This window comes from Manis javanica, chromosome 6 (assembly GCF_040802235.1).
Source record: "Manis javanica isolate MJ-LG chromosome 6, MJ_LKY, whole genome shotgun sequence".
NCBI classification, from domain to species: Eukaryota; Metazoa; Chordata; class Mammalia; order Pholidota; family Manidae; genus Manis; species Manis javanica.
In genome coordinates this window covers 85,673,962-85,686,529 of record NC_133161.1, presented here as the reverse complement: position 1 = coordinate 85,686,529, position 12,568 = coordinate 85,673,962, and the positions used below count along the sequence as shown (strand labels likewise).

Below are 12,568 nucleotides of genomic sequence, written 5' to 3'. Positions count from 1 at the left end.
TCTTTTTTTTAGTGTGTCCAATGGGTGGATGATGCAAAACTTAATCAGCTGAGGAGGGAAGGCATTCGCTATGCCAGGATTCAGCTGTATGATAATGACATTTATTTTATTCCAAGGAATGTTGTTCATCAGTTCAAGACAGTTTCAGCTGTATGCAGTTTAGCATGGCATGTTCGGCTGAAGTTATATCACTCAGAGGAGGACACTGCTCAGAATATAGCTGCTCATGAAACAGGCACATCACCAGATTCCACGTCATCTGTTCTTGGACCTCACACTGGCAATATGGTTTGTGCTGTAAGCAAAACCTCCTTGGATTCCATTTTTTCAGACAAACTTCATTCTAAATATGAATTACAGCAGATTAAACATGAGCCTGTTCCATCTGTAAGAATCAAGGAAGAACCTGTGAATGTTTATATTCCTGAAAAGACTAGAGCACCGAATATGGATGGCCAGAATGTTAAAGCAAAATTGGATCATGTTCAATTTAAAGAATTTAAGATTGACCTGGACTCTAAATTTGAAAATAGCAACAAAGATTTAAAGGAAGAATTGTGTTCTGGCAGTCTCATAAGTCTAGTTGATACAAGGCAACATAGTTCAGCGCATTCAAATCAAGATAGAAAAGATGATGACATTTTGTGCTAAATTTGTACATACCATCTAAAATTCTTTTTTTAAAACCTAATAATGTAATAAAGGTTCATAATTCTGAAAGCAAGCCAAGGACTTGCTCCCAAGTCTGTTACAAAATATAGTTTATGTAGCTTTGTAACATTCCTCAGTGCCTGTCCATAACTGTGAAGTATCGAAACACTTAGGGCCAGATGCACTGTAAACATTGCAGGTGTAAGCAAAAGGAGTCTAAAAATCATTTGAGTTAGAGTTGTAGGTTTTAGAATATAGCTGACATATATATATATATTTTTTGTAATATGAGCCAGAATTCTTTTTTTGACAAGTTAAGGCTTTTCCATAGAGCTTATTTATACCAGTTTTTTTTTTCATTTTAAATGTGTCAGCACTGTAGTGTAAATAGCTTTTAAAAATCTTTTTAGTGTGATTTATACTGAAGTGTGAGCCACTTAATAAAGGTTCATAATAATAAATATGTTTTCTGTTGGGTCTGCAAAATGACAAACTGGCAATTCAGTTAAATCATTCAGTTGATCTATTATTTCTGCTTGTATATTCATTTAGAATGGTAATGGAGTACAAATGTATGTATTCAAATCTAGTGAATATTTAAATTCCCCACGCAGTGCAAGCATTTTTAAAACCAAGATTCGGTTATGAAAGCATATTTATATATGTATGGGAGTGTGTGTGTGTGTGTGTGTATGTAAATATATATATAATATTTTGCATAACTTCTTAAATTGCTGAATTAGATGAATATGTGACACTTCCTAGCCCCACTCCCTGGAATACATTTTAAAATATTTATATTCAATATTAAGAAGGCAGTTTAGGTAATTGAAACTGTTTTATGAAGTTGGGAGAAACAAGGTGTGTTAGTGGTATCTAACCCTTCTAACTAATGAAGTTATGTTGCCAGATTATACAGCCCTCATAAATTTTCTTTATAGTGTATGGAATGATAAGAAGTTGAGAAGTTTTCTTACTAATAAGCATCTAAATAGTAGCTGAGTAAAAATCTTTAGTTAAAAAAAGTTTAATTGTGAGCAGTTAAATTCTTTTACATTTTTCTTGCAGAACAGGAAGTAAATATAGCAAAAAGAAAATCTTAATAAGTGCAGTGACTCAACTACTATACAGAGATGTAACTTACAAAATAAGATATGTTGTTATCTCACCTTCCTAAGGATCCCTTTTCCTGCCTCAGTAAGGTAAAAAATTTAGAGTACTACTTTTTCAAAAGAAGCTCTAGAAAGTAAAATTGGGGTAGGAAATACAATTGCCATTACCTAGCTAGATTGTTAAAATAAATCTGATGGACTTCACTATTTCAGATTGGTTCCACTACTGTAATTAAAAGTCAAAAGTGTCTTTATGCTTTGATGTAAGGAACTCCACTCATTGCCAATCTATTTTATTTTGTCTTTGGTATTTTTCTGGACTCATACTTTGGTTGATGACTTTCAATGGGGGTTTTTTGTGCTGCCGTTTGAGCTAGTGTTGCTGTTCCCATTTCAGTGGTTTCTGCTCCAACCCTCATTTGTTGTACCCATAAAACTGCTTATCTTAGAAAGTGGCATTTCCCCAGAGAAAAATAAACTGCAGCAATGATGTCATTTCTGGCCTCCAGATGAAAGGGTAGGCAAATATAGGAAATCATATGGTTTGTAGGAATCTATATATTTGCCACACAGGAATTTTCATGGTATAAGGAAGGTATAAATCATGATAATGTAAATAGGGGACTTTGCTTTTTATGTGACTGTCTTATCCTGTTCCTCACCACTTTAATCCTTTCTTTGAAGCTAAATGTCTGTATCTGCACCTACCTTTTTAGGAGACAAAAATTTCATAAACCAGTATTGAGAAATAGGAGAGGATGTGATTAAAATGCTTTTCTGTGTTTCTTTTTTTTAATTGAAGGGTGATATATTTAACAAAGTTTGTTTTAGTTCCAATTTCCAGTTGCATACACATAGATGCAAGAGATCATACTGTAAAAAAACATGTTTAAGGTATCCTCCCAAACTATATGAGCCTTAAGCTTTTAACTTAAAGACATATCTAAAACAACCGTAAGTGGTTGCTTTTAGTATAGTTTCCTATATAACCTACAGACAAACTTTCCCATATCCTGAAAAATTTGTTTTGTAAAATGCATATATCCCCGGAGGTGAAATATATAAGTGAGCTCAGATTTCAAGATACAGCTTTGTCACCTTGAATAATGTTTATGTTTCTTGTCCATTGGGTTATAATTATAAAATCCTCTTCAGATGCAGTCTGAAAACTTGTTGACTACCTTTGTCACACACACATAATTTCAGTTTCAATATTGCATCATTATTAAGGGTTTCCTAGTTAATACATTCCTGTTCTTTAAGTAAACAGAAGGTTTTTTTTTTTGCTGTTATTTCCAATTTCTTGGACCAGAACAATAAAGCACTTAAGATATAGTTTTTATATGATCTCATACTGTATAGAATAAAGTTATTATATAAATTATTAAATTGATACACAGACCTTTACAAAAAAACTATGGTACCTCAATGGTGTCTGCTGCAGTTTTTTTTTTTTAATTCATACCCTTTTAGCTATCTAAGTAATATATATTTCATACTCAGGTTAGCTGGTTAGCTGGCAAAAGAATTAAGCATTTGTGATATGTAGTTGAAAACTTTACTGAAGCCATATTCATTATATTCCTTGTCCCTACGGCTATTGACCTTAAGTAAAGATTAGGTTAATCTAGCACAATACTGTGTGTGTTTGTGTGTGACGCATGCATGTGTAAGACTGTTGGAAATATTGTTTGTTCCCACATACTCATTTTTAACCCATTCTGTAACTTTGGGGATGGGGTCACAGAGGGGAGGAAACATTTTATTTCTTGGGTTAAGTTTTCAAGGTATTTCATTAGTGTTCACAAGCGTAAGTTTTTTCCCAAATACAGCAGGTAAGATAATTTTTGTAAACAATAGATGTACATTGCTTTGGTAAATTTGAATTCAGTTAATTTTTTGACAAGCTCATTGTCATGTAAAGCAAGTATCTCAAAATTCATTTTACTTTTAGCGAAGGTGCAAGATTTGTCACTGAAGTTTGAGAGCAATTTTTCTGATCTTCCACATTTTAATAAATACTAAAATTGACACTGTAATCCTTTTACCTTTGTTTTGTAATTGTTTTCTTATATTTGTTATTTTCATCTTGTCATCTTTAAAAGTTCTTGTTTCCCTGTTTTAACAGAAACCATATGATCTTGACACCGATTCCAATCTGAAAATCTTTTTCCCCCCTCTTAAAAGCTAGTATCAAAAGTTGATTTATATCAACAGAGAAAAATATTGGAAATTGCCTTAAACAAGGTTGCTGAATCAGTCAGGCATGGGTGCTGGGATGGCATGTAAATCCCCTCCCTTCCCTCTAGACAGGACTGTTTCTGTCCTAGGAGGGGAGGACAGAGTGCTACTGTTCTTCCAAATACTCAATCTGGTTAAAAGTGACATGATGGGTTTTAGATCTTCAGAGTAGTGTAATAGCTCTTACTTAATTTTTCTTCCACCTGATATACAACTACTTTTGTATGTAAACAAAATTTTCCTGATTTTAGAATGTGTTGTCTATTTTGTGGAAGAGTTATGTTTGACAAGTTTGGCACTGATCGTATACCTCAGATAAGATACACACAGACACACACACACACACACACACAGACACACACACACCCCTCCTCCCCCTCAGGAGATACATGAATCCCTTGATATCTGTCCTGGCTTTTCTGTTCAGTTCTTCCTGTAACCCACTGCATACTGCAGATGGAAATTATCACTTTTTAGCATGTCAAGCCCAAGGAGCCTAAATGCAGAGCTACCTTTCCTTTTTTAAGTTTACAAACATATACCTTATCTCTACTGGGAAAGCCGTAAAAGGAGAGGAAAATATCCTGCATTTCAGGTCCTCCTTTCTAGGACTTCAGACCCAGTCAGGGAATATGAATGAGCTGAGAACAAAATATGAGCAATTTATGTTTACTAGAAATTTAAAGTGAAATGTACTACTAGGCATGTTTTATTACTCTGCCTTCTAAGAACTGAACTATTAAAATGTGAAAACTCTGGATCCTTCTATACATTTTGAACTTTAGAATTTGCATGTTTTAAAAATGTTAAATCTTTGTGCTTTCGTATGAAGTTCATTGCTATTGTACTATTAAAAATTACGAAGTGTACAGACTCAGAAGCAAGTCAATATAGTTGCAGATACTACAATGTCTAAAATTTTATTTGGATAGACAGTATGATGTCCTCCCCTCCAAGTTTCTTCTCTTGAAATTTTGTTTTTGTTTTTAATTGAGCCAGATTTTTATGTGAAAGATCTTGTCTGCCTGCTTAAAAAAAAAAGCTCCTGTGTCTGATTTTCGTTCATGCTCTTGATCCACCTCCACCTCCTTCTGACTGACACAAAGTTCTTGGAAATCTCTGCCTTCACTTTCTCATCTCATTACAATTTCATTTTAATCCTCAAATTTAATCACTGAGCTAAATGGTTATCACAGAGGCCACATTTTGACTGCCAAATCGAGTGGCCTCATTTCTGTACTTCTATTTAATCCTTTAACATTTTATTAATCATTTAGTCCTTAAATCTCTGTATGACCTATCTGTTCTTTTGTGTTGTTTTTCCATTTCTTTGGATAGCTTCTTTTGCCCATCCACCACTATTTAAGACAGTCTCCATGGTTCTTTCCTTTAGGTCTCTACACTGTCCCTGAACTGTCTTCATGATCCCATGACATCAGTCAGCCTTGGTTTCTCTCTTAAGCTCTGATGATCCATGTTATCAAATCTGAATTCTTCTCTTCTTCTGCATCCCTAACAGTAGCTGTTCTTTCCTTCCTAATTTGGTTATTACCATCACTGTCTACACAGTTATCTCATGGTAATCTCATTTACCTATCTTTTCCTCTGTACAATGTATCATGAGGTTTTCTTTGGCTGACTCCAGGAACATTTATGATTTGTTTACTCTTGTTGTAGTATAGATACAGTATAAATGTTCACAGTCATAGCAGATGTGCATTTTACCTGGAATCTTAGAATAGCCTAAAATATTCTAGGCTGTTGTACATACACCCATTCCAATTCACTCTTTGCTACTACTAGATTAACCTAAGACCAATATGATTGTGACTGTTTTACTTGGAAATACTCTGTGGCTCTTTCTGTAAAGAATAAAGGCCAAATGCTCAGCGTAGCACTGAAAAGCCTTCATGATACTGCCCTTCATTTCTAGTTTCACCTAGCACAATCTCTGACATCTTCAGCTTTACCAGATGGCAGTACTTTTCATTTTCTTGTACTTTTCAAAATTCTTTGCTGGGGAAATCTCTGCTTGGAATATTATGTACTGAAACCTTAAGAAGAGATTCTCTTCTCCAAACTCCAGTTACACTCACCTTTTGTGTGTATCTTTTCCTGATTTCATTGGCTGATTTGTCCCCTTACCCCACAACTGGTGTAGAACAATTCTTCCTTCTGCTTCCTGTGTCCCTTTGTTCACATCAACATACATACATATGAGTTAAGTACATGTTGGACTCCACCTAAACCATGAGCTAGAAGTTACATTTTCTTCATCCCTTTCTATTCCCACCACCTAATATATAATACGCTTGGTGTTCAATAAGTATTTGAAGAAATAGAAGTTGAGTATTAAATTTATTGGGGGTGGGAAAAGTAAATTATGTAGATTTTTATCATCTAAAAAGTCTGTCTCTGACTTGAATTCATAATGTAATTATGGAATTGGAACAGGAAAAAAGTGGAGAATAATAGGTCAGTAGGCACTATAAAGAGACCAGGTTTCTATTTTGTATTTAACTGCAGCCTTATAAAGTTTAAGAAGCTACCGTTTACAGATCTAGGCCCACTGGACAATGTGGAGATACTATGTTTACTATGTAAAGATAATTAAACCTGTAAAGCTTACCCAACTTTTTCTCCTTCAACTAGAAATACACTGAAAATTATTAAAAATTTAGGGTAAATTTTAACTATATCTAAAATGATTAAAATGGCAAATATGTAAGGAGCCCCTTAGCACCTCATAGTCTGAAGCAGAATTTATCCTTAAGTCTTACTTGGCACGATAAAATTTGGTTATAACACATTCTGATTAAGCTTGTGTGGTTTTCCCTATTGAAACTATACATAAACATTCAAAAATTGAAAAATATGATAACATGTACTAGTTTTTTTAGTCTAAATCTATTCTGTTGCCAGGGTAAGGATGGCATATTTTCACAGACATCCTTCTGTAAAGCCACTTCACTGGGATAATGCTGAGGGCATTTGTAGCAGTACAGCTTTGGGTCATTAAAGAATAATACACTTGTATAACACAGAGAAATTACTTCACTTGTATTTCTCATCTGTAAAATAGGGGGTAATAATCTATTCTGTTAATTGGTGTTGGAAATTAAAATGACAGAACATGCCAAATTGTTAGCACATTGCTTGGCATTTCTTAGTGCAAATGTTGGCTTCTGATCTGGAATTCAAAGAAAAAAGTACAGAATTGCTTTGTGCTAGGTTACCCTAATCATTTCACATCTTCCTCGTTAATCTCTTCTATGTATTCCTATCTCTAATTCTGGGATGAGGATAGGCATCTGGGAACAGGAGTTTCAAGTGGTCAAGGCAAGGTATGGTGGAGGATGTCAAAAACAAACATCTAACTAGTTAACTATTTTGCCCAGGGATGTCAGTTCAAAATCATGTCTTGTCACAAACTGCCTTTTCCTGATATAAGTGAATTATGAATTTGTGTTTGTAGTGTATAGATGATAGTGGTAGTAAATTTGCTTTGTGGCATAAGATTATCAGTATGATTGGCTGAGTTGAATATAGGGCAAGCAAAAGGAGAGGAAGACATTAAAGTGTAAGGTAGATCCCTCTTATAGAAGCTTTTAACCCAGTCTATCTAGTATTTGATAACTTAATCTTTCACTGATGCTTTCTATTTTTGTTTTCAATAGAAAACCTATTTATAGAAACAGATAGCATTTTGAGTTAGACTTCTCCATTTCTCAATGTCTTAGGCAAATTTCATTTATATGGGCTTTAGTTTCTCCATCATTATAATGAAGCTTTTGGGTTTTTTTTTTCCTGGTTCTAACATTCTCTAATTCCTATGTACCTTCACTATGTCATGAATTATATAGGTATACCATAATTCTTTGATGCGTGATGTTTACTGTGCAAACATGACCAGTCAAGATTAAAGGAATTTTCTTCGGTAGTTTATGGCTTGTTTTTTTTACTATAATGCTAAAAGGACTCCGATAATTTTCCTCTCAATAAAGAGAAGTAACTTTACCTTGATTTATGACCCAGGTGCATAATATGCTTGCACCCCTATACGAAAGAGTTTTCTGGTTTCCTCTTCTTTTTTTTTGGCTGCCTCTTTCATTAATCAACATCAGTTCCTCTACTTACTTGCTGAACTGTGAAAAAGCAAAGTGGAAACCAAACATCCAAATTTGTAAGGTTAGTAACTTTTACAATTAGAGGAAGCTTTAGCCCAAAGATGGATTTCACTTCTCAAAGCTTTGTGCAACTATTTTCCTTGGTGCCTCTATGTTCATGAAATGTTGAATAAGTCGTGGATCCTTTGATATCTATTTTCTACTTATTGTATTTTCAAGTCTTATAAAAAGTTATTTTGTCCACAAATTGCCTTCACCCAGAATTTCTGATAAATCTTTTGCCCAAACCAGATTCTTATCCATGCTAACCTGGAAAATAATAGCTTTACTAAGAACCTTTCATATTTAAGTTTCTTAAGGCAGTGTGTTAGTTCTTTTTACAAATACTGTTTGTAAACATCTCTGTATTATAAAGGAAGTATTCTCTAACTAAAAATAAAACAGGAAGGTGTTTTTCTTCAGTACTAATTGTGTAGTATTCCATTTGCCTTTCCCATCTGTAAGTATAAGATATGTAAGCTTATCTTAATTTTGTCTTTCAGTACTTGTTTTAAATGTATTCCAAACTACTGAGGCTCTGATATTGTGATTTTTAAGAAATATGTGTCTGTGTCCATTTCCTGGCACAGGAATCTAGCACCCTTGGAATTTCCTAAGTGATGCGTGATAAAGGTGTCTTTTGGAGTTCAATCACCAATTGCTAATAATTAATCATGCCTGTGTAATAATACTCCATAAAATCTCAAAGTTCCTAACCATGGGAACCTTGGGATTCTAAGGGCTTCCCAGCTGAACACAGGAGACAGGTTGAGTAGTGTGTCCAAAGAGCATGGAAGCTCCATACCCCTTCCCCGTACTTTGCCCTATGCATCTCTTCCACCTAGCTGTTCCTGAGCCATATCCTTTTGTGAGAAACCAGTAACCTAGTAAGTAAAATGGTTCTGAGTTCTGTGAGCTGCTCTAGCAAACAAATCAAACCAGATTGAAGGGGTGGTGGGAACCTTATCTGTAACAACTTGGTCAGAAGCACGAGTGACAACCTGGACCTGTGAGACCTGATGCTATCTGCAGGTAGATGTGTCCAAATTCCTTCCTTGGTGGTGTGGGGAAAAAAACTTACCTGAATTGGTGTCAGAATCAAGGAGGCACAAATTGATAATGTACTGTGCTGCTCCAAGTTATTCAGTGTGGCAGTGTACCAATTTAAGAAGAGTTCTATTCTCTGGGAACCCTTGAGAGATTATTACAACTGATTGATTCTCATGTATAAACAGGTTGGTGTTTGTGTTGCCTCTTACATATAATTCTTACCCAATTTATCTCTCCTTTCCTTGGAGATTTGTCCTACCTTTACTCTTAGCAATCAAACAAAATTTCTGCTTTTGCTTGTTTTATGGCCTCAGAGGCCAGCAAACTACTACTGCCCATGGATCAGAACTAGACCACGACCTGTTTTTTGTATAATCTGTGAGGCAAAAACACTTTTTATAGTTTTAAATAGTTGAAACAAAAGTAAAAATAATATTATGGTACGTGGAAATTATATGAAATTTAAATTTCCTGGTCCATAAAGTCCTCTTGGTGACATAGCCACAGTCTACGGCTGCTTCCTCACCACCAGAGCTGAGTTGAGTAGTTACAACAGAAACCATATGGCCTACAAAGCTTAAAATATTTACTGTATGACCATTTACAGAAAAATCTTGCTGACTCGTGGACTGAGTGTTTGCATGTGGTGCTTCTTTTCCTTTCTCCTGTGAAAGTTCATACATAATACTTGCACAAACACAACTTTTCCTAACTACAAAATCTTCCTGTCTTGTTTCTCAAGAGTTGAAAGCTTTCTTCTACTTTGAATGATAGATTCCAGAGACCAAATAGTTTGAATCTCTCAATCGAATTAGGAATATTTGATCAAGTCTGGAACATTATGTTCCCCGTATTAACCACCCTTAATCCTATTTTTAGGTACCCAAAATACTAATATATACCAACTACAAGACAGGAAAACATTTGTAATTGATCAACTTTTATTTATTTAGCTTGGCTATGTAGTTTCAAACAAGGAGCGAAGCTGTATTAATTTGTGGTATAGCTGAAATTTTGTCCTGTTATCTGTTTTTACAAAGGACAACTAGACCAAAATATCCAAGCAATCCTCTCAAGTATTATCAGCCAGGAATCACTTTGTTTGTTAGATATTTTTAAAACAAAATACTACTGTAGATTCCTCCCCAAAGCTAAAGGTGATGACCAGGTAGGACAATAACAATCTTAAAAACAATGCTTTATAACTCTGGAATTCTTATTTAATTTCTAACTCTGGAATTCTTGTAAATATTGCCATCTATGCTTCACTGGAATTGGTTAAATACCTTAGTAGGGTGGTCTATAATTTCTCAAGCCAGGACATTTCTAAGAGTGAAAGGGGCACTAAGTCCCTGAGACCCCAGGAGAACAGGCATAATACTGGGCCTCTCCTGACCTAACCAGGATGTATATATAGCTCCCCCAATTTTAGGAAGAGGTAAACTTGTTTTAACATGTCACTTCTAAGTCATTTGACCCAAACAGAAGGCAGAAGTTACAATGAACTTGTTAGCCTACATAAGTTATCTGTCAAACTCGGTTTTTCTGAATATAAACATGAAGTGACTCCCCTAAGTATTTCAGTGACTAGGTGTTGACCTTTATACTTTAGAAGCACAAATGACCATTTACGTTGGTAATAATGGGGCCAAGATATATTAAACCTCACCCCAAATATGTAAAGGCTTTGTATTTACTTTAAATATTGACCACATACAACAGAGTCAAGTAGAAACATAAAGTCCAAAACAAACTTTATTTATATAGGGATTAATAAGGATATTAATTACTCAAATGCTGAATAATTAAGCTTTGGGTTGACCAGAAGTCCATGATTCACCAAGACTAATTTATGGAAGCAGTATAAAACTACATTTGGTATTTTTCTCAGTTCTCTGGTATTCTTCAAGCTTGCAAACATTCAGAACACTTTAATGATAGCTTGCTGAACAGCAATAAAACTGAGATGATGTCCTTAGAAGTCAGTCTCTCACAAAAAAGACGTTATATCCAAGCTCTATCAAAGCCCCAGCCAGTAAGGCCCATAAAGGAATGAAGACATAGGACAGATTCATGGTAGTAAACTGTTCCAGTTTAGCACAGAGGGCAAGGCAGAAAGCTAATTTAAGTAACATTGCAATGAGGTACCAGGCTTTTTTTTTAATATTGTGGGATCCATGTCGAGGGTCAAAGCCAGACTTACATCGCCCAGCCATTTTCACAATCAGCATGACAAGAAGGATGGTATCAAATATCCAGACTGGAATAAATATGAGGAACCAGTTCCAAGGTGCCTTCTCATCCAATTTCAACACCAACATGATCAAGAAGAGTAATGTGAAAAGCCAGGTGAGTAGCACTCTCTGAGCCAAGGACATTCTCATTTAAACAGTTTAAAGAGGCTGCTGCAGAGTCGGAAAAAGGTATATATACCCTAAGAGAAGGAAAAAAGGTCAAGATTGTTTTGATACCAGAAAAAAAAAGCATTTCCATTCCTAGTGAACTAATCTGGCTCTTTCCCACTCACAGATCTCCTAATTTTGAAAACATTCTCTTTTCTTCCTTTTTAAAACCTGTAAAACTTGTAGCCATCTTTGACATTATATCCATCATTCCTTATAGTCCCTGCCAAAATACATAAAATTTGTAGTATATCCACTGGGCATAAGCTCTATTCAAAATGTCTCAAGAACAGTTTGTTCCTTTTCATTGCTATCACTCAAATCCAGGCACCCATGACGTTATTCCTGCCTCTCAGGAATGTTCAGAACCTCTTTTTGTACACTTGCACATCTACACATTTTCGTTCAATTTCAAGGAGTACTAAGAAAAAGCATTCAAAATTAAAGTAGTGAAAAAGGAGGCGTATCAAGCCAAAAGAGGAGTTTTAATAAGGAGGGAATGGTTAATAAAAATAAGTAGAATGATGATTGTAAAGAGGTCATGGGCTAAATAATATAGAACACTGATAACGGATTTTCAGTTTTATCTGTAAATCTTGTGTTTTTAAATTAAAATTTCTCATTAACATTCTTTATAAAAACCTATTTTCATAGTGTAAGAATTTTTTTTCTTTTTAATAATACTCTGAAACTTTTGGTTTGTGGTATATATAGATCAGGATTTTTTTACTACTTGTTATAATAAGAAATTTCATGTTTTTTGATTATTAGATCCTAAATGACTCAATAATTGGGGCTAATTCTTACATCCCTATTTTGTCTTAGTCATCTAAACTTCTGCTTTACACTAATACTATATAACAATTATTGGATATGTTCTAGGATATGTTCTAATAGCCAGAAGGCTGGTGGACCTACTCATTGGTGTTTTTTTCCATAATATTTT

General features: G+C 34.7%; 2 protein-coding genes across 11 annotated transcripts in view; one reads left to right on the top strand and one right to left on the bottom strand.

Annotated features, from left to right (window-relative positions):
- RSBN1L (round spermatid basic protein 1 like) overlaps positions 1 to 8,705 on the top strand; it is a 191,746-nt gene extending 183,041 nt beyond the window's left edge. For all 4 annotated transcript variants that reach the window (XM_073238945.1, XM_073238944.1, XM_073238943.1 and 1 more), the window contains one exon: positions 13 to 8,705. In XM_073238945.1, the coding sequence (XP_073095046.1) occupies positions 13 to 651 (639 nt within the window). In that variant the 3' untranslated portion in view covers positions 652 to 8,705. The remainder of the gene's footprint in view (positions 1 to 12) is intronic.
- TMEM60 (transmembrane protein 60) overlaps positions 1 to 12,568 on the bottom strand; it is an 83,988-nt gene that overhangs the window by 68,916 nt on the left and 2,504 nt on the right. For 5 of the 7 annotated variants that reach the window (XM_017653486.3, XM_017653488.3, XM_017653489.3 and 2 more), the window contains one exon: positions 10,958 to 11,654. The exons of the other annotated variants lie outside the window; for them this stretch is intronic. In XM_017653486.3, coding sequence (XP_017508975.1) covers positions 11,203 to 11,604 — 402 coding nt within the window. In that variant the 5' untranslated portion in view covers positions 11,605 to 11,654 and the 3' untranslated portion in view covers positions 10,958 to 11,202. Of the gene's footprint in view, positions 1 to 10,957; positions 11,655 to 12,568 lie in introns of those variants that run through there. 7 annotated transcript variants of the gene reach the window in all.